The 26,104-nt window shown below is 46.8% G+C and overlaps 1 protein-coding gene and 1 long non-coding RNA gene across 3 annotated transcripts; one reads left to right on the forward strand and one right to left on the reverse strand.

Moving 5' to 3' along the window:
* The first annotated feature begins 5,361 nt into the window (after positions 1 to 5,361).
* ZFP3 (ZFP3 zinc finger protein) lies at positions 5,362 to 24,558 on the forward strand. 2 transcript variants are annotated; one of them, XM_063717971.1, is made up of 2 exons: positions 5,362 to 6,230; positions 19,688 to 24,558. In XM_063717971.1, exon 2 carries the CDS (start codon positions 19,696 to 19,698, stop codon positions 21,202 to 21,204), a length of 1,509 nt encoding a protein of 502 aa, XP_063574041.1. In that variant the 5' UTR covers positions 5,362 to 6,230; positions 19,688 to 19,695; the 3' UTR covers positions 21,205 to 24,558. The 2 variants fall into 2 exon arrangements, with proteins under 2 accessions (XP_063574041.1, XP_063574040.1); XM_063717970.1 differs by having other exon boundaries at positions 5,362 to 6,200.
* On the reverse strand, positions 23,849 to 25,866 carry LOC134760455 (uncharacterized). Its single transcript, XR_010137909.1, has 2 exons — positions 24,662 to 25,866; positions 23,849 to 24,353 (listed from the first exon to the last, which is right to left on the reverse strand). It is a non-coding gene; the product is annotated as an uncharacterized LOC134760455 (long non-coding RNA).
* Positions 25,867 to 26,104: the final 238 nt, after the last annotated feature.

Genomic DNA, 26,104 nt, shown 5'->3' on the forward strand with positions numbered 1-26,104 from the left:
GTGGAGGTTGCGGTTTGCCAAGATGGGGCCACTGCCTTCCATCCTGGGCTACAGAGCAAGACTCCATCTCAAAAAAAGAAAGAAAGAAAAGAAAAGAAAAAGAAAAAGAAAAAAAACGCATTGAATACACCTAACCTACCTAACATCATAGCTTCGCTCAGCCTACCTTAAACATGCTCAGAACACTCGCTAGCCTATAGTTGGGTAGAATCATCTGGCAACACAGGACGCTGTACAGTGTTGGTTGTTCACCCTCCTGATTGCATGGCATTGCAAGAGTATCATACTGCATATTGCTAGCCTGGAAAGAGATCAAAATTCAGAATTTGAAGTATAGGCCGGGTGCAGTGGCTCACGCCCGTAATCCCAGCACTTTGGGAGGCCGAGGTGGGCGGATCACCTGAGGTCAGGAGTTTGAGACCAGTCTGGCCAGCATGACGAAACCCTGTCTCTACGAAAAATACAAAAATCGGCAGGGCGCGGTGGCTCACGCCTGTAATCCCAGCACTTTGGGAGCCCCAGGTGGACGGATCACGAGGTCAAGAGTTCGAGGTCAGCCTGGCCAACGTGGTGAAACCCCATCTTTTATATTTTATAAAAATGTAAAAATTAGCCTGGCATGGTGGCGTGCACCTGTAATCCCAGCTACCCAGGAGGCTGAGGCAGGAGAATCACTGGAATCCAGGAGGCAGAGGCTGCAGTGAGCCGAGATCATGCTACTGCACTCCAGCCTGGGTGACAGAGCAAGACTCCATCTCAAAAAAAAAAAAAAAAAAAGAAAAAAAGAAACAGGGTTTCGTCATGTTGGCCAGGCTGGTCTCAAACTCCTGACCTCAGGTGATCTGCCCACTTCGGCCTCCCAAAGTGCTGGGATTATGGGCGTGAGCCACCGCGCCCGGCCTATACTTCAAATTCTGAATTTTGATCTCTTCCTGGGCGTGGTGGCATGTGCCTGTAATTCCAGTTACTCAGGAGGCTGAGGCAGGAGAATTCCTTGAACCCGGGAGGTGGAGGTTGCAGTGAGATGAGATTGTGCTACTGCACTCCAGCCTGGGAAACAGAACAAAACTGTCTCAAAAAAAATAAAAACAAAAAAATAAAGAAGTATAGTTTCTACTGAATGCGTATTGTTCCCGCACTGTTGTAAAGTCAAAAACTTGCAAGTTGAAGCATTGTAAGTTGGGGACCATCTGTATAATTGTTAACTCTAGAGTAGGAAGTTGCTCCTTTGCTCTTCTTCCTTACATCTTCACAGCTGGAGGTGTAAGGGGGAACACCAAGGATGTGACTGAACCTTGATTCAGCTTCAGCCAGTCACGTTACCGTGCAGAGGTGAGATATGAATATTTTTGTCCATCAGGTTTCCACTGAACAGAGGCCCAGCACCACCAGTGCCTCCTGCAGAACTCTCAAAGACATGTGACATGGTCCTGGACCTCAAGGACAGCTGTCTGTCTGTAGGAAACAGTTAAATCACATGAGGCAAGATTCATCTGTGTCACACTGAGTGAGACTTTGGGTATGTAGGATGTTCTGTGAGGTTGGCCTAGTTAAAAGAAGAAAGGCAGGAGTAAGGAAGGAGCTGGCAGTGATAAGAAGTGGAGCCCGGGCGCAGTGGCTCATGCCTGTAATCCCAACACTTTGGGAGGCTGAGGTAGATGGATCACTTGAGGTGAAGAGTTCGAGACCAGCTTGTCCAACATGGCGAAACCCTGTCTCTACTAAAAATACAAAAATTAGCCGGGAGTGGTGGTGCACGTCTGTAATCCCAACTACTTGGGAGGCTGAGGCAGGAGAATCGCTTGAACCCGGGAGGCGGAGGTTGCAGTGAGCCAAGATTGCACCATTGTACTCCAGCCTGGGCGACAAGAGTGAAACTCTGTCTCAATAAAATAAAATAAAATAAAATAAATAAAATAAAATAAAATAAATAAAAATGTAAGAAAGGAGTGCAGCCGGTGCCTGTAGCCCTCCTTCTCACATATTCTACAGATAGAAGAGAAGGGACAAGGGTGAAATAGAGCAGTGTGTTTTGGTTTTCCATGTGTTTGTCTCTGTGTGAATTCAGGAGGGTGGTCAATGTTCCTATCTACCTTTTTTTTTTTTTTAAGAGGAACAGAGCTGCTCATACTCACCTATAAAGCCAATTCTGTGGAAGTCCTGAGCCTGTTAGTAGACTGTGAAACATCAGCCCCTGCCCAGTCATACACATCCTCATACAGGCTGAAAGTGGGAACAGTATTTACAGACCATATGTCCTTGTCTCCTTCCCTCAGTAGATTCCTATTACTCCAGGTGGCACCTAGGTTGGCTAGTGTAATAAAGCAGACGGTGGGCCGGGTGTGGTAGCTCACGGCTGTAATCCCAGCACTTTGGGAGGCCGAGGTGGGCGGATCACCTGAGCTTGGGAGTTCGAGACAAGCCTGATTAACATGGAGAAACTGTGTCTCTACTAAAAACACAAAAATTAGCTGGGCGTGGTGGCACATGGCTGTAATCCCAGCTACTCAGGAGGCTGAGGCAGGAGAATCGCTTGAACCTCGGAGGCGGAGGTTGCGGTGAGCCAAGATCACGCCATTGCACTCCAGCCTGGGCGACAAGAGCAAAACTCCATCTCAAAAAACAAAATAAAATAAAATAAAATAAAATAAAGCAAATGGTGAGCCAGGGAGTGGCCGAGAAGAGACAACTTATCCTTTTCCTTCCTAACACATACACAAGCGCAGGTCAGATTAAGCACTGCCAAAGCTGGGGCCAATGCTTCTCAAACTTCATTGTGCATCAGAGCCACGAAGTGTTGTTAAAACACACATTTCTGGGCCAGGTGCGGTGGCTCACACCTGTAATCCCAGCACTTTGGGAGGCCGAGGCAGGTGGATCACCTGAGGACAGGAGATCAAGACCAGCCTGGCCAATATGGTAAAACCCCGTCTCTACTAAAAGTACAAAAATTAGCTAGGTGTGGTGGTGTACACTTATAATCCCAGCTACTCAGGAGGCTGAGGCAGGAGAATCACTTGAACCCAGGAGGCGGAGGTTGTGGTGAGCTGAGATGGCACCACTGCGCCATCCTGGGCGACAGAGTGGATTCCATCTCAAAAAACAACAACCAAATGAAACAAAACAAAACAAAAAAGCCACAACACATTTCTGAGCTCCAACTCCAGAGTTTCTGATTTAGAAGATCTGTGGGTGGGGCCTGAGAATTTTCATTTCTAACAAGTCCCCAGGTGATGCTAATGCTGCTGGTTTAGAGACCACACTTTGAGAACCATTGGCCTATGCTATTGGTTTTCAACCATGGCTGTAGGTCAGAATTACCTGGAAAGTTAAAAGCAAAACAATCCATGTCCAGATCTTTTTTCAGATCAATTTCAACAGAGTCTATATGGGAGGCACCAGACAGCCATAATTTTAGACCCCAGGTGATTTCAATGTGTAGTCAAGGTTGAGAATCACGATTTAGGCTCTTGAGGCAGACACCCATTAATGCAGGTGTACTAGATAAAGGTCAGTAAAACCAAATATCTTCCACCCTTGGTTCTACGGCAGGATATTTTTGTAGTCTGGGCATCTTTCCTTGGGATAAACGTAGCTTGCAATGATTTTGATGGAAATGGACTTTTCTTGAATCATGGCTTGGAGAAAGTTTTGAGCAGAGTGAGGAAGTTTGCAATGGCAACCGTGGAAAATGGTAGACAAGCTGAGTAGGGAAACAGAAAGTGATTTCTGGGCCTGTGGAAAGCAGACACCATAAAATTACCTTAGGACTCTTCAACATAATATATTTTTCCCACTCACCATTAGCAGCATGGGCAAGGAAAACAGATTGTTTTTTTCTGACATGGAGTCTCACTCTGTGGCCCAGGCTGGAGAGCAGTGGCACCATCTTGGCTCACCACCACCTCCGCCTCCCAGGTTCAAGCGATTCTCCTGCCTCAGCCTCCCGAGCAGCTGGGATTACAGGTGCGAGCCACCATGCCCAGATAATTTTTGTAGTTTTTTTGTTTGTTTTTTGTTTTTGTTTTTTGATACGGAGTCTTCCTCTGTTGCCCAGGCTGGAGTGCAGTGGTGCGATCTCAGCTCACTGTAACCTCCACCTCCCAGGTTCAAGTGATTCTTCTGCCTCAGCCTCCCAAGTAGCTGGAACTACAGGCACGCACCACCATGCCCAGCTAATTTTTGTATTTTTAGTAGAGACGGGGTTTCACCATACTGGCCAGGCTGGTCTCGAACTCCTGACCTTGTGATCCGCCCGCCTTGGCCTCCCAAAGTGCTGGGATTACAGGCGTAAGCCACAGCGCCTGGCCCTAATTTTTGTACTTTTAATAGAGATGGGGGTTTCACCATTTTGACCAGGCTGGTTTCGAACTCCTGACATCAAGTGATCCACCTGCCTCGGCCTCCCAAAGTACTGGGATTACAGGCGTGAGTCACCGCGCCCGGCCGGAAAATAGATATTCTGATTGAATCAGAGTTAACAAACTTCCCATGCAGTTGCAGACAGTAGAGCAAGGGAGTTAAGGATTTTAGTACGAGAGTGGGTAAAGTGATGGACCCTAGAGTCTAGGGCCTAATGGCAATGATGAATTCAAGAGAAAGTTTTCTTTCTGCTAGATTGTGTATGGGATACAAACACAATATTCCTTTCTAAAGGTGGTCACTCCTTTCCCTATTTCATAGGATCATGGTGAGGCAAACACAGAAGCCCACCCTCATCCTTGCGGGAAGGCAGGTGACCAGGCTTGGTTAATCACACGGTCCTTTCCCCCTTGATTGGTCCAGGGTTGAGCACCAGACCCAAACAGGGCTAATCTTAGTCCTTCTTTGTAACTGATATTTGGGAAGGATAGTGTACTCCGAGGCAACATTACATACAATGAAAGTCTTCAATGTAGTAATCTTGGAACTGACACCTAAAAACAAGCTGGCTGACCGGGCACGATAGCTCACGCCTGTAATCCCAGCACTTTGGGAGGGCAAGGTGGGCAGATCACCTGAGGTCAGGAGTTCGAGACCAGCCTGACCAACATGGTGAAACCCCGTCTTTACTAAAAATACAAAAATTAGCCGGGCGTGGTGGCTGGCGCCTGTAATCCCAGCTACTCTGGAGGCTGAGGCTGGAGAATCGCTTGAACCTGGGAGGTGGAGGTTGCAGTGAGAGGAGATCGTGCCATTGTACTCCAGCCTGGGCGACAAGAGCGAAACGCCATCAAGGGAAGGGAAGGGGAGCGGAGGGGAGGGGAGGGGAGGGAAGGGAAGGAGAGAAAGAAAGAGAGAGGGCGAGAGGGAGGGAGGAAGGAAGGAAGGAGGGAAAGAACAAAGACAAAAAAAACACAACAAAACAAGCTGGCTGTGCAAAATTACAGAGGAAGTAACAAGTAAAGATTCTGAGGAGAGAATGGGTCAAGCTTGCTCAGGGAACGCAGGAAGGCTAGCTGCACAATGCTGTTTCCGTGGCCTCAGCAGCTTAACCTAGGCCTTTACTCTTAACCTAGGTAATTCCCACTCAATCTTGAGATTTCAGCCCAAACGTCACTCCTGCAAGCCCTCCCGGAACTCAAAGCATGTCTCCCTTCGCTCCCGCCGAGGAGCGGCCTGTTCCCAGGATCCACAGCCCCGTGTTTATCAGACCCAGTCTGTGGAAGGGAATGACGGGATAAGAGCGATGCGGGTTAGGAGAGTTAAAAGGCTCGCGCAAACAGTCCCCGCGGGAATGCGAAGCGGATTCCTGAATTATTCAGCCCAGAGCAATGGTTGGAGAGCGACACCAGGGCGCAGAACGGCAGATCGCGGAGCGGAAGTTCATCCCCGGAGCCGTTCTAGGATCCCCGGAGCCGTTCTAGGAACCCCGGAGGACTCAGTTCGTCAATGATCCTGGGGCTGAAGTGGGCATCGACGGGTGCACTTTGCTGTTCCAGGGAGCCGCCTTGGCAGGCGGCGGCGACGTGGTACTTGGGCTAGGGCGAGAACCGGCGAAAAGCAAAGCCGGAAAAGGCAAGGGGGCGTCGGTGCGTTGACCACCTGTTCCTCCAGCTGAGTGCGACGCGCGCCGATTGGCTGGAGTGCCGCCCGGGTACCGGAAGTGGCCGATGCCCGTCGCCAGTGACACCGGGACAACAGCTGCGGGCTCTGTGCGAGCGGCCCAGCAGCGCGAAGCCTGAGCGGAGTGAGCGAACGCGGGGCGGTAGCGGCCTGCGGTGAGACCTCATTCTGTCGCGGCTGTGGGGGTAGGCGAGGGCTGGGCTCCCAGCTCCCTAGAGAGCCGAGCGGAAACCCTACGTTTAGGCCCGTTCTGACCGGGGTTCGCTGTGTGACCTTGACGTTTATGCCTCCCTCCATTCCCCCCGCCCCCAGGCCTTCATTTCCACCTGCACATAGAGAGGGTGGGGCCTGGACACCGCCAGGGACCGTCCCAGCTCTGGTTTGGTGCCTGTCAGCCGTGGGGGCGGGAGAAGCAGGGACACTCCCTTCTGTCCCAAGGTGGGGACCCGTGGGAGCTGTGGTTTCCTCAGACATTCCACCCCCAAGTAAACCGCTAGGACGAAATGGCGGGCAGTGTCACAAACTTAAGGCCCTAGTGGCAGATTGTGCCCTGTGCTGCCAGACAAGATATTGACTTACGAGGGGTGGTTGTGAAAAGGAGACAGGTTTGAGCTGCAAAGATAGAGCCCTATTATGGGTACCAGAGGGAGAAGAGAGGAAAGGAGGATAACAGTGCCATAAATTAAATATCACCCAGCTTGGGAGAAGGAACTTATTTTTACAGTTATCGACACCAGCTATGTGTCAGACACTATCCTAGGCTCTTTAGATATAATGATGAATGAAATATCCAGTTAGCCATCAAGAGTATTACAGAGGCTGGGTGCAGTGGCTTATGCCTGTAATCCCAACATTTTGGGAGGCCTAGGTGGGAGGATCACTTGAGCACAGGAGTTCAAGACCAGCCTGGGCAACATAGTGAGACATCATCTGTACAAAAAACGAAGAAATTAGTTGGGTAGTTGGGTGTGGTGGCACATGCTTGTAGTCCCAGCTACTTGGGAGGCTGAGGTGGGAGGATTTTCTTGAGCCTGGGAAGTTGAAGCTGCAGTGAGTCTGGGCAATAGAGCCAAGACCCTGTCTCAGAAAAAAGGGAGGTATTGCAGATTCATTATATATATAAGGCAGTTACACAAATTCACTTAACATTTACCAGGTATCTGAAATATGCTAGGTACTCAGAATACCAGGATGAATGGAACAGCATCCTTGCTTATGGTCTAAAGAAGAAAATAGGTATGAAAAATTAATAATGCAGTGGGGTAGCTGCTACAAGGTGAAGGAGTAGGTGTCTGCCTTAGAGCCTGGGGGTCAGGGAAGAAAATGGAGAGGGTCGGCCAGGCGTGATGGCTCATGCCTGTAATCCCAGCACTTTGGGAGGCGAAGGTGGGCGGATCACCTGAGGTCAGGAGTTTGAGACCAACATGGTGAAACCCTGTCTCTACTAAAAATACAAAAAGCAGCCGAGTGTGGTGGCACACACCTGTAAGCCCAGCTACGCAGGAGGCTGAGGCAGGAGAATCGCTTGAACCTGGGAGGCGGAGGTTGCAGTGAGCCGAGATCGCATCACTGCACTCCAGCCTAGGTGACAGAGTGAGACTCTGTCTCAAAAAAAAAAAAAAAAAATTGGAGGGGGTCTGTCCATGCCTGAGCTGAGGCTTAGAGATGCTTGTGAAGTGCACAAAGTAGGCAATAGATTTCCAGGAAGTGGGAATAACTTGTTCTCAAAGGCAAAGAAGCTTTAAAGAATAGAAAATGTTTGAACTGCAGGACACTGAGCATGACTGCATCTTCCAACCGTTAATGGAGGGTGTGGGACAGGAGATGAGAAAGGGAAATGGGCTTCCTTAGGGGGACATTATGAGCCATGGGAAGAAGTTTGTATTCTGTAGGCTTTGGGGGTGCAATAAACAGGAAGTGACAAGATAACTATAGTACAATGAAAGAGAAAAGGGCCAATGAAATGCTGGCTCAGAGGACCAAGAGAGAACCTCATTCCTGCAGATGTTAGTGAAGAGTTTGAGAAGGAGGTGCTCTTTGTACTAAATATGGAATATTTGGTAGGATCTGGCCTTTCAGAGGTTAAGGAAAATCATCTGCATTAGCTAAGATGCTTTTGTCTGTAAGTAACAGAATCCAACTCAAGCTGGCTTTAAAATATGCAAGTATATAGGCTCTCATAATTGGAAGTCAAGAGGTATAGGCCGGGTGTGGTGACTCACGCCTGTAATCCCAGAACTTTGGGAGGCCGAGGCGGGTGGATCACCTGAGGAGCTCGAGCCCAGCCTGGCCAACATGGTGAAACCCCGTCTCTACTAAAAATACAAAATTAGCCAGGCGTAGTGGTGGATGCCTGTAATACCAGCTACTTGAGAGGCTGAGGTGGGAGAATCGCCTGAGCCTGGGAGGCGGAGGTTGCAGTGAGCCAAGATTGCACCATCGCACTCCAGCCTGGGAGACAGAGCGAGGCTCCATCTCAAAAGAAAAAAAAACAAAAAGGGTATAGTGGTTTCAGGACTGATTTAATCCAGTGGCCATGGCGGCATCTCCCTTGTTTTTCTTAGCTTTAGCTGTCCTCATCCACAGGCTGGTAGTGAGATGGCAGCAGCAGGTACAGGCAATAATATATGGAAGTATTTTCCTATGGTTCTCTCAGGATGGCAGGAAACAATTCCCAGAAGCTCCCAGCAAACTTCTTCAAAATATTGACCCAGATGAAGGTGGATGTCCATTTCTGAACCAGGAATTCCCAAATCCTTGCTGTTTCTGAACCAGTGCCTTGCAAGAATTAGGGCATTTATTTGACTGGGCTAACTCAGTTGGAGTGTACTGCTGGAGCTCTTGGATGAGGTTAGATCTCTGGCAAGGAAAGCAAAGCCATTGCAAATATTTTTGCTCACATACCGTGTAAAATAATTTTGGAAGGTTTGTATCTCTTTATACATTTGCAAGTTGACATCCAAAACATTTCCATTTCTCATCATAAATTTTAATGAGTTTCAAAGGATATTATTTTTGAGGTATTAAAATTTCGACATTTCAAAATAAAACCTCATCCCAGTTTCCAGATACCTTCCCTTGGTTACCTTCCCTTGGAGCACAAAGAAGGTGCTCATCACATCCTTCACCCTCTTTGTAACCTCCATCTGTTAGCACCCCACTCCTCCCAGCCCCCCTTCATTTCCATCCGTATCTCACTCAGTCATCTCAGCTCTGTCCTGACTAACCTCCCTAGGCCTCACCTCCTCAGTCTTCCACCACACATCTCCCTGGATTCTCAGGCTGCCAAAACTGCCACTGAAAGAAGTCCGGAGAGCATGGTGATTGGCCCCTCTTCACTCTGATGCTCTCCAGCGTGCTTGTTTCATGAGGTGGTGGTAAGGGTTAATGTCTGTAAATTGCTTAGCACATAGTGAGAGCTCGTCATTACCCTCCACATCAAAATGCCAGTGCTGCCTTGCTCATCTTCCCCCTTCCATATTTATCCCACCCGTGTGCATGCTGCATTGAAATCCGAATGTTTTTTCTGTTTCTGTTCTTTTTTTTTTTTCTTTTTTCTTTTTTGAGACGGAGTCTCGCTCTGCACTGGAGTGCAGTGGTGCAATTTTGGCTCACTGCAAGCTCCGCCTGCCCCGGGGTTCACGCCATTCTCCTGCCTCAGCCTCCCGAGTAGCTGGGACTACAGGTGCCTTCCACCACACCTGGCTAATTTTTTGTATTTTTAGTAGAGGTGGGGTTTCACCGTGTTAGTCGGGATGTCTGTTTCTTTTCTTACTCCTCCCGTACTTCCTGGCCTCTTGCTTACCCACTTTCTGTCTGGGATGCTATAGTGCGGTGGTCTTCAGATGGAAATATGTGGAGGGGTACACAGACACTTTCTGTAACATCTTTGGGCACATAGATTGTTGAATGGAAATCAACTTCTAGATCCTTGACTTTATTTTGTATCCTTGCCTATGACTGATCTGCTTAAGAATGGGCCTGTGGCCTGTAGGTTTCTCTTTTCTCACGTTTTTTCACAATTGTTCTTTTCTTCATTTTATTTTATTTTATTATTATTTTTTTTGAGACAGAGTCTCGCTCTGTTGCCCAGGCTGGAGTGCAGTGGTGTGATCTCTGCTCACTGCAAGCTCCGCCTCCCGGGTTCACGCCATTCTCCTGCCTCAGCCTCCCGAGTAGCTGGGACTACAGGCGCCCGCCACCATGCCCAGCTAATTTTTTGTCTTTTTAGTAGAGGCGGGGTTTCACCATGTTAGCCAGGATGGTCTCGATCTCCTGACCTTGTGATCCACCTGCCTCAGCCTCCCAAAGTGTTGGGATTACAGGCGTGAGCCACCGCACTTGGCCCTTTTCTTCTTTTATAAAAGAAAGACACCGGCCAGGCACAGTGGCTCATGCCTGTAATCCTAGCACTTTGGGAGGCCGAGGTGGGTGGATCATTTGAGGTCAGGAGTTTGAGACCAGCCTGGCCAACATGGTGAAACCCCGCCTCTACTAAAAATACAAAAAATAGGCTGGGCGCGGTGGCTCATGCCTGTAATCCCAGCACTTTGGGAGGCCAAGGTGGGCGGATCACGAGGTCAGGAGATTGAGACCATCCTGGCTAACAGGGTGGAACCCCGTCTCTACTAAAAATATAAAAAATTAGCCGGGCCTGGTGGTGGGCGTGTGTAATCCCAGCTACTGGGGAGGCTGAGGCAGGAGAATCGCTTGAACCCAGGAGGCAGAGGTTGCAGTGAGCCAAGATCACGCCACTGCACTCCAGCCTGGGTGACAGAGTGAGACTCCGTCTCAAAAAAATAATAAGTAAAATAAAATAAATAAAGACACCACTCACGCATCTCCTTAAGGTTACCATGGTGCGTCACTCTGCGGTGGAACATCCTCTAGCGTGCCATACAGAGACAATTTGTTGAAGAAGTGAGTTTCTTGGACCTTTTGTAATACAAGTCCCAATCTTTGCTCCCCAAAAAATTTTACTTCATTTTTTGAGACAGAGTCTCTTATGCTGTCACCCAGGCTGGAGTGCAGTGGTGTGATCACAGCTCACTGCAGCCTTCACCTCCTAGCCTCAGGTGGTCCTCCCACCTCAGCCGCTCAGGTAGCTTGGGACTATAGGCATTCACCACCGTGCCTGGCAAATTTTTTTGTAATTTTTCTAGAGACAGGTTTCGCCCTGTTGGCCCGGCTGGTCTCAAATTCCTGGGCTTAAGTGACGTGCCCACCTTAGCCTCTCAAAGTGCTGGGATTATAGGCGTGCCCAATCCCGACAAAATTTTTAAAAGATGTAATCAGGTTGTCAGTCAGCTGACAGATTATGCCGTAATGTTTTACTACAAATCACTGTGTGGCTTTTTGGCAGATAAGTTCAAAAAGTTGGGATATTGCTATCACAAGAGATTGCTGTAAACGTAGATTATACAGTGTGGGCAAAATCAGGTCCAGTTACAGTAACTAGAGTCAGTTCGTTAAGCATAACAGAAAGGTGGTTTTTAACTCAGAAAAGGTATGCAGTCAGTTGTATTATATCTGCCCTGTCTGCTCTCAGGTTTAGGGGAGGGGAGGGGCAATCTAGATTGAGAAGAGGAAAAAAGTCAGAGCAGGAACTGGCAATGTACCCATAATTCTGCTGCTTGACACCTGTGTTGATCTGCCTGTAGGCAGATCACCTGCCTGTAGGCAGATACACCACATTAAGAGTAAGATAACTCCAGTCATTAAGACTTCATAGGCCAGACGCAGTGGCTCATGCTTGTAATCCCAGCACTTTGGGAGGCCGAGGTGGGTGGATCACCTGAGGTCAGGAGTTCGAGACCAGCCTGACCAACATAGAGAAATCCCATCTCTACTAAAAATACAAAATTAGCCAGGCATGGTGGTGCATGCCTGTAATCCCAGCTACTTGGGAGGCTGAGGCAGGAGAATTGAACCCGGGAGGTGGAGGTTGCAGTGAGCCAGGATTGCACCACGGCATTCCAGCTGGGGAACAAGAGCGAAACTCCATCTCAAAAAAAAAAAAAAGACTTTGTAACAGTGGTTTTCAAACCTGGCTGGGCATCAGAATCAACTAGGGTACTTGTTTAAAATATAGATCTCTTGGCCCCACTAGAGATTCTGATTCTGAGAGATCTGAGATGGGACCTGGAAATTAGTATTTTTAACAGATTTCTCAGTGGATTCTTACGCAGCTAGCCTAGTTCCAGGCCAAGAACCATTGTTTAAGAGACAGTCATCTAACAAGATCTTCCTGCCATGATTTCAGGGCTACTAAGCAATTTTCAGGGTTTTATGTGGCTTTCCATGTAGATTTTCTTTTCTTTTCATTTCCTTTTTTTTTTTTTTTTTTTTTTTTTTTTGAGATGGAGTCCGGCTCTGTCGCCCAGGCTGGAGTGCAATGGTGCGATCTCAGCTCACTGCAACCTCCACCTCCCAGGTTCAAGCAATTCTCCCGCCTCAGCCTCCCGAGTAGCTGGGATTATAGGCACCCACCATCATGCCTAGCCAATTTTTGTATTTTTGTAGAGATGAGGTTTCACCATGTTGGCCAGGCTGGTCTTAAACTCCTGACCTCAGGTGATCTGCCCACCTCGGCCTCCCAAAGTGCTGGGATTAGAGGCATGAGCTACCGTGCCTGGCTCATGTAGATTTTCATCTAGGTAATATGGTCCTTTATAAATTTTATTTCTTGTTGTTAATTAATAGATATCTGGTTTATACATCAGTACTTTGTGAATGAGGCTTTTTGAGCTTGCTTTCCTTGGGTGCATTGAAAAGACAAACTCAGGTCTGCCAAGTTGAGGGTCCTATTCTGAGCTGTGGAGACCCAATAGAGGTCTGCCTGTCATCCCCAAACTGAGGACCAGTGGTCAACCTCTACTCTTCCAGTAGCACGTCCATCTTATCTCTCTTCAGAAACATTTAATTTCAGATTTAGGAAAGTGAGGAAGTGAGAAATGGAAAGATAGAAAATTGTATTTGGGAATTTGAATTTAGGCTATGAGAAGTGGTGTTTCCATATGAGTCTGAGGCCTGATGTATGGCTGTGCCTCTGGAAGAATCAACCAAATGGAGATTGGCTTTGATTTGTATTTGAGAAGATACCCATAGAGCAGTATTTAACAAATGACATTGATACTGTGTTGCTGGCAGAATGCAAAGTAAAAGAGTGATCAGAGTGGGTAAGATTTAGTTGGGGAAGGCTTTCTGTGTTTTTTTGAGATGGAGTCTTACTCTGTTGCACAGGCTGGAGTGCAGTGGAGCGATCTTGGCTCACTACAACCTGTGCCTCCTGGGCTCAAGCGACTCTCCTGCTTCAGCCTCCCCAGTAGCTGGGACTACAGGTGCACACCACCACGCCTGGCTAATTTTTTGTGTGTATTTTTAGTAGAGACAGTGTTTCACCATGTTGGCCAGGCTGGTCTTGAACTCCTAACCTCAGGTGGTTCTGCCTGCCTCAGCCTCCCAAAGTGCGGGGATTACAGGTGTGAGCCACTGCGCCTGGCCAGGGGAGACTTTCTGAATTTGAGGTTTTTTTTTTTGTTTTGTTTTTGTTTTTTTTGAGACAGAGACTTGCTCTGTCGCCCAGGCTGGAGTGCAGTGGCGCAATCTTGGTTCACTGCAAGCTCTGCCTCCTGGGTTCACGCCATTCGCCTGCCTCAGCCTCCTGAGTAGCTGGGACTACAAGCGCCCGCCACCACGCCCAGCTAATTTTTTGTATTTTTAGTAGAGATGGAGTTTCACTGTGTTAGCCAGGATGGTCTCCATCTCCTAACCTCGTGATCTGCCCGCCTCGGCCTCCCAAAGTGCTGGGATTATAGGCGTGAGCCACCACACCCGGCCCTGAATTTGAGTTTTAAACTAGGTCCTGGTTACTTGACTGGGGATAAATACATACCTAACTTCTGTTGTATCTTGTTTTGCTAAGAAAAAGTGATTTTCCATTTATTGTGGTACACATGTCAGCTCTACGAATGCTGATTTTGTAAAGAACTAGATGATGGAAAAGAAGCAACTATAGGAGGCATGAGGATGAAAAGGAAAGGCCAGAGAGGGGGTTGGAAGCAGATGGAGACTGAAATGGCAGCTTGTGGAACTTGCTCTTGGGTAGGGATGAGAGAGAAATGTGTTTAAGACGGTACTTCCCAACTCAGATGGTACCGTGGAGGAAGAAGACAACTAAATTCTCGACAATGGATGCTTACAATTGTATAGATACACATTACCTATAATTTTCAAAGATTTCAACAAAAAGGAGAAGTACAGTTTTTAGGTGCCCTCTCTTCACGGGAAAATGAGAGAAGATGCTGAGATGGGGAAAATCGAAGAAAGTTCCACCTCATTTTCAGGTGTAGCACAAAGAGCTTCTAAGACTTCAGGATTCCAGTAGGAGATCAGGTTCCTTCCAGGTGTCTGGGGAGGGGAGCATTACCAGGCTGCCCTGATAAGTGACTAGAGGTGCCCGAGCCAGATGATGTTAGTAACCAACATCCTGTGGATAACGGGAGGCTGGGCAGAGAGAAGGGGAGTCCAAAGTCGCCCCCAAATCTCCACCTTTCCCCTTCCCTTACCACATGACTCCAGCTTCCTCTGCTGCTCAGGGTCTTTGTTTCTTTAGTAATCTCATCCTTTCTTCACTCTTAACCCCTGTCTCTCTGCAGGACCTATTCCTTCTAATATAAACATGTTCCTATCTCTTCCATCAGAGGAAAGCCTTGCTCTATAGCACTGTCCATTTTGGTCTTCTCCTTTCATCCACTTTTTTTTTTTTGAAAGCAGCAGCAAATTCATTATTCAGTCCACTACCAGCTGGCTTTTGCTTCTGTCGTTCCCCTGAATCTGTGCTCACAGTTCATGTGTAACTATCTATTGTCTCAGTACACATTTTCTTTCTTTCTTTCTTTTTTTTTTTTTTTTTTGAGACAGAGTCTCGCTCTGTCACCCAGGCTGGAGTGCAGAGGCGCGATCTCGGCCCACTGCAAGCTCCGCCTCCCAGGTTCAGGCCATTCTCCTGCCTCAGCCTCCCGAGTATCTGGGCCTGCAGGCGCCCGCCACCACGCCTGGCTCCTTTTTTTGTATTTTTAGTAGAGTTTCACCGTGTTAGCCAAGATGGTCTCGATCCCCTGACCTGATGATCTCCCTGCCTTGGCCTCCCAAAGTCCTGGGATTACAGGCGTGAGCCACCGCGCCCGGCCTCAGTAGACATTTTCTAATTCTTATCCTAGTGAATCTCAACTGCATTTGATTTTTTTTTTTTTTTTTTGAGACAGAGTCTCACTCTGTTGCCCAGGCTGGAGTACAGTGGCTCAGTCATAGGTTACTCACAGGCTCTACCTCACAGGCTTAAGTGATCCTCCCACCTCAGCTTCCCGAGTAGCTGGGACTACAGGCACATGCCACTATGCCTGGCTAAATTTTTAATTTGTAGAGATGGGGTCTTGCTATGTTTCCCAGGCTGGTCTCAAACTCCTGGGCTCAAGTGATCCTCCCGCCTACTCCTCCCAAAGTGCTGGCATTAAAGGCGTGAGCCACCGTGCCTAGCCTTCACTTGATATTTTTAAATTCCCTCTGCCAATGCCTAAGTGACTTCTGTGACACAGTATTCTGGTTTTTCGGTTTCACTACCATTCTTTATCTTCTTGGCTCATTCTCTTCCTCTACTCACCCCTTTATGAACAGAATCTGAACAGGAAACAGCTCACTCAAATTAGGATAACTTGAGGAGGGTTTATTTGCAGTGAGGTTAATTATAAATGATCTAGGTGTGGGCAGGTCATTGAAGAACCCGGGGCTGGCAATAATAGTCACTAGCCCTGGACCTGAAGAGACAGGAGGAAGTAGAGGTTACTGGAACCCAGACAGTGAGACTACTGAGTAGGACAGACTTGAGAGGAGTAGGGACCTCAGTTGAGGGACAACACCAGCCCAAGGCGACCTCACAGGAAGGAACCCTGACCCCTTTCTCCTGCCCTGCCCTTTCCTCCCTGCTTCCAGACCCCTGCTGGGGCTCCTCATTGGTGGACCACAGCTGGAAGCCAGAGGGCCTGTTGATGTGTTCCATACAGGTTAGGCTTCTGGGGCAAAGAGGGACAGGGAGAAAGGTGGAAAGAAGATCTAGAGGGAAAATGGAAGATAACTGGAGCACTCGTGACTGTTTCTTTGACTCCTAGGCTTCTGTTCGCAGCCTCTGATGGTTCTCACGCTACACTCAGGCTGAGTACTCTCAAGTCTGTATCTCTAGTCCTGACTACTTTAAGCTTTAGACCAATATATTTTGACTGATTCTTTGATACCTCTCTGTGGATATCTTGAAACTCATTTTGTCCAAAACAGAGCTCATTGATCATCTTTTATTGCTATACTAGCTCCTCTCCCAGTATTCAGAATATTGTGGCACCACCGTCCATCTAATTACCATCCCTCAAATTGAGTGAGATCCGGGCACCATCTTTGAGTCCTCCCTCCTTACACCTATCTCCAGTCACACACCAAGTCTTGCAGAATTTGACGTCTTCGTATTTCCCCAGCCTATCTCTTCCTCCCCACTACTACTAGTGCTCTAGTGAGATCACATCACCTTTTGCCTTGATGACTGCATCAGCCTCCCAGCTGATCTTCCTATGTGCAGGCCTACTGCTTTCTTTTTTTTTTTTTTTAGCAGAGATGGGGTTTCACCGTGTGAGCCAGGATGGTCTCAGTCTCCTGATCTTGTGTTCCTCCCGCCTTGGCCTCCCAAAGTGCTGGGACTATAGGTGCCTGCCACTATGCCTGGCTAATTTTTTGTATTTTTAGTAGAGACGGGGTTTCACCGTGTTAGCCAAGATAGTCTCGATCTTCTGACCTCGTGATCCGCCTGCCTCGGCATCCCAAAGTGCTGGGATTACAGGCATGAGCCACTGTGCCCGTCCAGGCCTACTGCTTTCTACTTCAGCCACTAAACGACCACGAGTGTGCATCTGCGTGGAATGCTAGTCTGACCAGGGACCATGTCACTCCTTGGTTTAAAAAACCATCTCATAGTTCTGCATTGTCTAAAGGATGAAGTTCCATACATGCCCATGCCCCCTTGAGAATCACCTTCCACAATGAACACTTTCACTGACGGGAGGATTGTATTCCTCAGATTTGCTGTAGTGCACAAATAGACTGCCCTAAGCAAAGGCCACTTTAATATTAGTTCCAGATTGCTTACCATCTGAACAAAGGTCAGGCTTATTCTCCTGGCATTTAGACCCCTTGTCTGTGGTGGGGACAGCCAAATCCCCACGACAGTTTTATTAGGAATAGGTTTGGCCTCGTATAGTAACAAAAAACCCCCAATATCTTCAGCAAGGCAAAAACTTATTTCTGTCTTAGATAAATGAAGTCCAGAGGCTGGCATTCCAGGAATGGTATAGCAGTGCCATGGAGTCATCAGGGTCCCAGGTTCCTTCCAGCTATGATCCCCAGTCCTAGGCTATGCCAGTATACTCATGGTCCAGGATGGAGTCCAGCTATCACATCGTGCTCTGGGAACAGCATGGAAGACAAGATGGAAGAAATGTATCCCCTCATCCTTTAGGAGATTTCCTAGTAGTCCCATGTGGTTTCATTTGCATCTCACTGCCTCATTGGCTAGAATATGATCATGTGGCCAATCCCAACTGCAAAAATTAAAAAGCTAGGGAATGTATTTTTTTAGCTAGGCTAATTGCCACACTACATACATTTATTATTCTGTTATAAGGCAATGGGGAATAATAGATATTGGGGTAGGCAACTAAACATTTTTGCCACAACTAAAAATCTTTGTAAAAGTTTTAAAAAGTTACTCTCCCCCTACCCACCCCCGCCCAAGAAACAAGGTGTCTTGTTCTATTGCCCAGACTGGAGTGCAGTGGCACAATCACTGCTCATTGCAGCCTTGATCCCCTGGGCTCAAGTGACCCTCCTACCTCAGCCTCCCCAGTAGTAGACTACAGACACATGCCACTGCCCCTGGCCAATTTTTAAAAAATTTTAGTTCAGACAAGATCTCCCTATGTTACCCAGGCTGGTCTTGAACTCCTGAGCTCAAGCCATCTTCCCACCTCTGCCTCCCAAAGTACTGGAATTATAGGCATGAGCCACCACACCCTGCCAAAAATGTACTCTTTGAGTAATCTATGAAGGTATTAAGAAAATGAGAGCTGATCACAAAATTAATATGTAATGATCAACAGCATTGCTATATATAAAAGTAATAGCCAGTTACAAAATATAAGAAAATCTCACTAAATGAAAAGAGAAAATCTCACATAAAAACAACATCAGCATAAGTTTGAACTACAAATTTATACTAAAGTTTACTTGGGAAGATATGAGAATAGACAGGAAAGGTCTGAAAAAGAAAACTGAGATAACTCTCTCTAGCATATATTAAAAATGTTAATAAAGCTAATAGGTTGAACTGTTTGATATTAGAGAAGACATAGATCAGTGGAACTGAATAGAATCCAGAAGTTGGCCCAAATATAGATGGATATTTAGACTATGGCATAGGTGGCATTTTAAATCAGTAGGGGAAAGAATTATTCAGTAAATGGTATTGACACCAAATCACTAGCGATTTGGAGAAGTTTAAAGCCATTGGCTCCAAATGTCAGGGAGCCAAAGGCGGCACTTCTGTGCTAGTTATAGCTAAGACACATTAATCTTTTGAAGAGGTAAGCCTTGTATGTCCCCTCTCCTGCTCTACAGAGCTGGTGAGTACCAGAGAACAGGACTAAGAATAGTCCTCTTGTTACTCATTTTGCAGTTACTTCCTCTATACACCCCAAAGTTATTTCTATTAACTTGTCCTTTTTTTTTTCTTTTTTGAGACAGGGTCTCACTCTGTCACCCAGCCTGGAGTGCAGTGGTGCAGTCTCGACTTACTGCCACCTCCGCCTCCCTGGTTCAAGCAATTGTCCTGCCTCAGACCCCCAAGAAGCTGGGACTACAGGTGTATGCCACCATGCCCAGCTAATTTTTGTATTTTTAGTAGACAGGGTTTCGCCATGTTGCCCGGGTTGGTCTTGAACTCCTGAGCTCAAGTGATCCACCCGCCTCGGCCTCCCAAAGTGCTGGGATTACAGGTGTGAACCACCATGTCATTTCTGTCCCTTCTTTCAATATTTATCGTATACCTATCTATTAATATGGCCACCATTTTCCCTAGATGTTTTCTTTAATCACCTTCAGGTTCTAACCCAACTCACCGTTAATATTATGGATTTTTTTTTATCAGCATCTCTTTACCATCCATTTCCTACTTCTCTCTTGAAATCTTTTCTCATTCCTGTCAGCATCCACTGTTTAGCATGTCCACCATAATCCTAAATCTCTATTTTCTCTTTGGCAGCATCCTGTCATTTCGCCAGATACCAAGACTGTTTCTGTTTTTTTTTGTTTTGTTTTGAGAGGGTCGCGCCCTGTCACCCAGGCTGAAGTGCAGTGGCGCATTTCAGCTCACTGCAGCCTTGACCTCCGCAGGCTCAAGCAATCCTCCTGCCTCAGCTGCCCTCCTCCCCTGACCAAGACTGTTTTTGAGTGCTATGAGAACTACCTCAAAGCTCTGTTCTCCTCTAGTGTTAGCTTCATTTAAATATGATACGGTCCCTTCACATACTTACCTCTCTCATTTCAGATTGTGAGATGGGGACTGAGAACAAGGAGGTGATTCCCAAGGAAGAAATTTCTGAAGAATCTGAGCCACATGGGTCATTATTAGAAGAATTTCCAAAAGTGGTTTACCAAAGCCATGAGTTTGGAGCAGGATGTGAAGAAGACATGTTGGAGGGACATTCGAGAGAGTCCATGGAAGAGGTTATAGAGCAGATGTCTCCTCAGGAGAGAGACTTTCCATCAGGGTTGATGATCTTTAAGAAATCACCCTCAAGTGAGAAGGACCGGGAGAATAATGAGAGTGAGAGAGGCTGCAGTCCCAGCCCAAATCTGGTTACACATCAGGGAGATACAACAGAGGCAGTTAGTGCATTTGCTACCTCTGGCCAAAACTTCATAAAGATTTTAGAATCTAACAAAACACAGAGAAGTTCTGTGGGAGAAAAGCCTCACACATGTAAAGAATGTGGGAAAGCCTTTAATCAGAACTCACATCTCATCCAGCATATGAGAGTTCATAGTGGAGAAAAACCCTTTGAATGTAAAGAATGTGGAAAGACATTTGGAACTAATTCAAGCCTTCGACGGCACCTGAGAATTCATGCTGGAGAAAAACCCTTTGCTTGTAATGAATGTGGAAAGGCCTTCATTCAGAGTTCACATCTTATTCACCATCATAGAATTCATACTGGAGAGAGACCCTATAAATGTGAAGAATGTGGTAAAGCCTTCAGTCAAAATTCAGCCCTTATTCTACACCAGAGAATCCATACTGGAGAGAAACCGTATGAATGTAATGAATGTGGGAAGACCTTTAGGGTTAGTTCACAGCTTATTCAGCATCAGAGAATTCATACTGAAGAAAGATACCATGAATGCAATGAGTGTGGCAAAGCCTTCAAGCATAGCTCAGGCCTTATTAGACACCAGAAAATTCATACTGGAGAAAAACCATATCTGTGTAATGAATGTGGGAAGGGCTTTGGTCAGAGTTCTGAGCTTATCCGGCATCAGAGAATTCATACAGGGGACAAACCCTATGAATGTAATGAATGTGGGAAAACTTTTGGCCAGAACTCAGAGATTATTAGACATATTAGAATTCATACTGGTGAGAAGCCCTATGTATGTAAGGAATGTGGGAAGGCCTTCAGGGGGAACTCAGAACTTCTTAGACACGAGAGAATTCACACTGGAGAGAAACCCTATGAATGCTTTGAGTGTGGAAAGGCTTTCAGGCGGACCTCTCACCTTATTGTCCACCAGAGAATTCATACTGGAGAGAAACCCCATCAATGTAATGAGTGTGCAAGAACCTTTTGGGATAATTCTGAGCTGCTTCTCCACCAGAAAATTCATGTTGGAGAGAAACCTTATGAATGTAGCGAGTGTGAGAAAACATTTAGCCAGCATTCCCAACTTATCATACATCAGAGAATTCACACTGGAGAGAAGCCTTATGAGTGCCAAGAATGTCAGAAGACTTTTAGTCGGAGCTCTCACCTCCTCCGACATCAAAGTGTTCACTGTATGGAGTAATCTGCAAAATAGGAAAGTTTTTAGTGGAAAAGCTAAAGTCCAACTTACTCATTTGTTCATAATATGTGCCCCAAGTATTCAAATCGAATGACAGAACCTCCTCTGTCCTCCCACTGATTTTAAACAGTTGGTTGAAGAAGATGAGGCACTTTTTTTTTTTTAAGTGTTGGGGTCTTGCTCTGTTGCCCAGGATGGGATGCAGTGGCACAGTCGTAACTCACTGCTTCCTTGAACTCCTGGGCTCAAACAGTCCTCCTGCCTCAGCCTTCCAAGTAGCTAGGACTGCAGGCACTAATGAGGCACTTTTATGAATTATTCATTGAGAGGGTTCAGTGTACTAAGTTAAATCATAAAAGCTATTTCAGGCCTTAATTTCCCCTTTGTCCTTCTTCCTTCCCCTTCTCCTCCCCCAGCGGATCACATAACAAACATTAAGGGTCTGTACCAGCCATCTTTCCTAAATTACTCTTCAGCAAAATTGTGGGAACAGGATTCCACCACCTCCTAAGAATGACAGAGTTGACTCATTGAATGTTACCCCCTGAAATATTAGAAAGTCATAACTTAGAAGACACACCTCATTCTCCTGTCCACTGTTTAGCATTGGAATAATTTAGTAAGCTTTTATTAGCTTCAAAGTCATCCAGCCCTGCTATCAAGTTTAGAAGATGGCAGCATTAATGAAGAAGCAGGGTCATTTCACATCTGTTAGGCTTCCTTATTCATCTGAAGAGGCTGCCATGATGGAGGCACTGACAGGCAATTTACAACAGGATTATAAGTGAAGGCCTGAGAATCCAGAGGGGCTGATTAGGCAACACCAGGGGATAAACAATTGAGGTCACACTGCTCGACATGGGCAGAAGCAGCTCTTTAGGAGCTGTCCACACTTTAGGGGTGCTCAGACTGACCAGACTGACTGCTCCTAAGAATTCTGCTGCATACATTTTTAGCCCCATCTCCTGCCACTGCTGACACATATTGTGACAGGAAGTAGCAGAGAGGACTGTGGCTTCACCTCCTCCAGGCAGCTGGCTACAGTGATGAGCCAGTTCACCTGATGACAAACCAGGGTCTGGCCTTGCCAAAGCACTTAAGTTCTCATGACCTAGACCCCACTGGAGGCCCTGGCTAAGTCAGGATGTCGTAGCCTCTTCTTGGTTTTGCCCCTTGGCCTTGAAATTCTTTTTTCTTGAATAACTTTAAAAAAATAGATAAGGTCTTGCTATGTTGCCCAGGCTGGTCTTGAACACCTGGGCTCCAGCGATCTTTTTGCCTCAGCTTCCCAAAGTATTGAGATTACAGGTGTGAGCTACCATGCCCGGCCTTGAAATTCTTTTTTCACCGTCTCTGCATGTTTTTTATGTTCTATATTTATTTCTTCTTTAAGGAAACACAGCCTACATTTTTCATGTGTCCATGTTTCTGAGGCAGTGGGTGTTAGTGGGAACTGCACTAATGGGGGTCCAGCAGGCCTGGGGTCTGGTCTTAGTGCTAGACCTTGAATAAGGCACTTCACCTGCTGGTCTCCAATTCTCTCATCTGTAAAATGAAAGAGTTGAACTAAATGATCTCAAAAGTTTCAACCAGCCCAGTAATTCCTTAATTCTTTAAAAATTTAACTTTATATATCTTTATTGTTCTTTAACCTCGTCTTTGTTACACTAATATTAGTCACTAATATTTATTGTTTACTACCTGACAGGCACAGTGCCAGTTTACATTTTAATTTTCACATCATTTCTATGATGTGGGTACTCATTTTTTTAAAGCTTTATGAAGGTATAATTTACATACTATAAAATTCACCTGTTTTAAATGTTCAGTTGAATGATTTTTAATTTACATAGTGGTGCAACCATCAGTGATGTGGGTATTCTTACCCCAATTTAAAAGATACAGAGGGGCAGAAGGGGCAGTGTTAAGTAATTGACCCATGATGACACAGCTAGTGAGAGCGACAGCCGAGACTCCAAACCTGATTGATGCTCTTAACCACTGTGCTGTGCTGTAGGTGGGCAGATTCATTACTGCCTTATCTGAAATCCTTTGCACATTTTCTATTACTATTTTCTATGTAGATTTGAATATAATGAATTTAAATCATGTCCTCGGTAACAGAACTGATCACAGCCAAAAAAAATTCACCACATGGGTTTATTCTGTACTCCAATATAGGTGTCTTCCCAGGTTTATATCCTTGGCTTGAGAAAAGGGTTGTACAAATAGATGATTGCAGAGTTTCCACATCCTTCCAGATACCTCTGCCTCTAACAGTCACACCCTTAGTAAGGGAAGTTGTTTGATTTTCTTCTTCCCTTAGGTTGATTACAAGTGAAGTGCGCCGTCTTATTCCTTTTTTCATTGCTGGAGCACAAATTGAATTGTGCCCAGACCATATCTTTCTCACATGAAACCTGGATCTCACCTATCCCTTTCATGCCTGATTCCCATGTTTGCATATTTTATTTCCACATTTACCTCTTGTCAGCCCTGATAGAGAATTTGGCACCCCTTCAAGCTTCTCCTAAACAATCTATTCACACAAACACCCCTGAGCACTATGGACTTCACTGAAGACAGTGTGTAAGCAAAGGAGAAGAGTTCACATTGTGCAGCCTGTTAGACATTTTGTTCTCAGAAGTACCTTACTGGCCAAACCAATGAAGGTTTTTCTCTTGTCCTCCCCTCTCAAGGCTCAGTCACCTCAACTCCTTTTTGCCTACTAGATATCCAATCCATCTCACCTCCCCTGGCCCTAGCTCAATTACCCTCTTAAACCCATCCCTGCTCAGCAAAACCTCTAGTTCACCATTCATTCATTTGAACATTAGGAGGCAATTTAGTGACCTCTTGTACCTGACCATGTTCTTAAGGGGGAGGGCTGACGTCTCATTTCCAGAAAAATCTACCATATATAGATACATATTCCCCGCCCCGCCCCAGAAGATTTCTGGTGAATGAAATCACCTGTATCTTGTTAGGTACATATACGCAAATCCTTAACCTCAGTTCCCTGTCCTCTTCCATGTCTTACCCAGATATCTCAGGAAGATTTCTCTTTTCCTTCTGTTTGCCTCCTTCTTCGACTTACTTGGGAGTCAGCATCTGACCACCGTCGTGACTGGTAATGATGATTTGTACAAATACTATTAAGGAAAGGACATGAATTGTCTTAATTTTAGACCCATTAAAAACCGCACAGGCCTCAATCTTAAAGTCCTACCTAAATACCCAGAAATACCCTTCAGAATTTTTGAAGCTATGCCCGTGTACAAAATTTTCTTCCTTCCCTAATTTTAATGGTATACTAACACCTTAGGTAAATAAAATATTTCTTTACTATTTTATTGATATAATGCCTTTGTCATGTTTATTCCAAATTGCATTATGTTTCACTATGGTTTTTAATAAGGACTTTACCAGTTTCATTCCCACCTTGTAAGTTTCACCTTACCTAAGTACCCCAACATGCTTGTTAGCTTCTGGTTTTGCATACAGTGTACATTCTGTGTCCTTGATCTGCTTTGCTTGGTGAGATCCTTCATGTTAAAAAGCAGGAAAAGTGTTATCTATTGTGTGTGTGTTGGTATACATGTTTTTCTTCATGATTAGCAACTTAAAATATTCCGGACCATTTGTATGGCCTTTAACAAAAAATCACCTTATTACTGAAATTTCAGGGTGGCGGTGGGTGCTGCTGATTGTTTACTATTAAATTTTTACAAGTGTTCTGACTCCTGGCGGATGCCAGGTTCTTAATGCTGTTAAGTCATGAATCTTCTTTGAGAACCAGGAAAGCTCTGCCCGGAAAAATGTACATGCAGTTTCAGATAATTTATGGACTTCCTGAAACTCATCCTCTGACCCCTGTTCCCCAAATCAAATATTTAACTTAAAAAAAAAAAAAAAGACCGAGTCACTTCCCCAATAATTTCCTCTTCACCGCACCCCTCAGCTTTTGGAATGAAGCTATGTCAGAAAGACCTGCCTGGGTGAACCCCTGCAAATGGAGGTCAGCCGGACCTCAGTAAAAGCCCAGTGGGAAGGAGCGGGGACGATTCTGGCGATCACGTGAGGAAGGGAGCCGCCTCAGCAGCGCAGGTGGACACAGTCGTCAACCACTCGCTGGCCGCCTGTGACCTGAAGCACCTGCGCTGGGCGCGGCGGGTAAGCGCCGACACCAGCGGGCGCCTGAACAGTCCAGCGGCGTCAGCGCTGCGGAGCAGGAAAGGGTCCCAAACGCAGGGCGCCCATGCAGCGTGGCGCCCACCTGTCCCTCTCCTCGAAGCGCTGAGCCAGCACGATGCACAGAAGGGAAGGAGGAAGGTGACTTGAGGGCAGTGACCGACCGGACAGTGAAAGCCCATTTCAGGAGCCCCGGGACCCGAGCTCGGGCCCCTTTCCAATCCCCCAGGCGCCTTTCCCACGTCCTTGTCTCCTAGTCCTGGGAATCGACGGCCACTTCATTCTCCTGCAGTACCGCGGACAGGAACACCCGTTGTTTTTACTTGTTTGTAATTCGCTTCACAGGCAGGTGTCTTCTGGTGGACCCAACTCTGTTGGTACTTGTCGTCTCCAAAAAGTCCCCAAATGCCCTAGTAGGCCAGCCAGTCCGGTATCGGAGAGGTAGGAGCCCCGGCGGCGCAGGCGGAAGCCTGTCTGTCGCGGGGCCTCTCTAGGACGCCGGGAGGACCCCTCTTTAGCGCGGGACCTTGGCAGCCGGGGGCGGGGCTCGGGGGCGGGGCTCGGGGGCGGGGCTCGGGGGCGGGGCTCGGGGGCGGGGCTCGGGGGCGGGGCTCGGGGGCGGGGCTCGGGGGCGGGGCTCGGGGGCGGGGCTCGGGGGCGGGGCTCGGGGGCGGGGCTCGGGGGCGGGGCTCGGGGGCGGGGCTCGGGGGCG

This window comes from Pongo abelii, chromosome 19, assembly GCF_028885655.2.
Source record: "Pongo abelii isolate AG06213 chromosome 19, NHGRI_mPonAbe1-v2.0_pri, whole genome shotgun sequence".
In the NCBI taxonomy this organism is placed as follows: Eukaryota; Metazoa; Chordata; class Mammalia; order Primates; family Hominidae; genus Pongo; species Pongo abelii.

What these genes read in the sequence shown, in the direction of transcription:
- ZFP3 (XM_063717971.1), top strand. Translation starts at nt 19,696, where the DNA reads ATGGGGACTGAGAACAAGGAGGTGATTCCCAAGGAAGAAATTTCTGAA.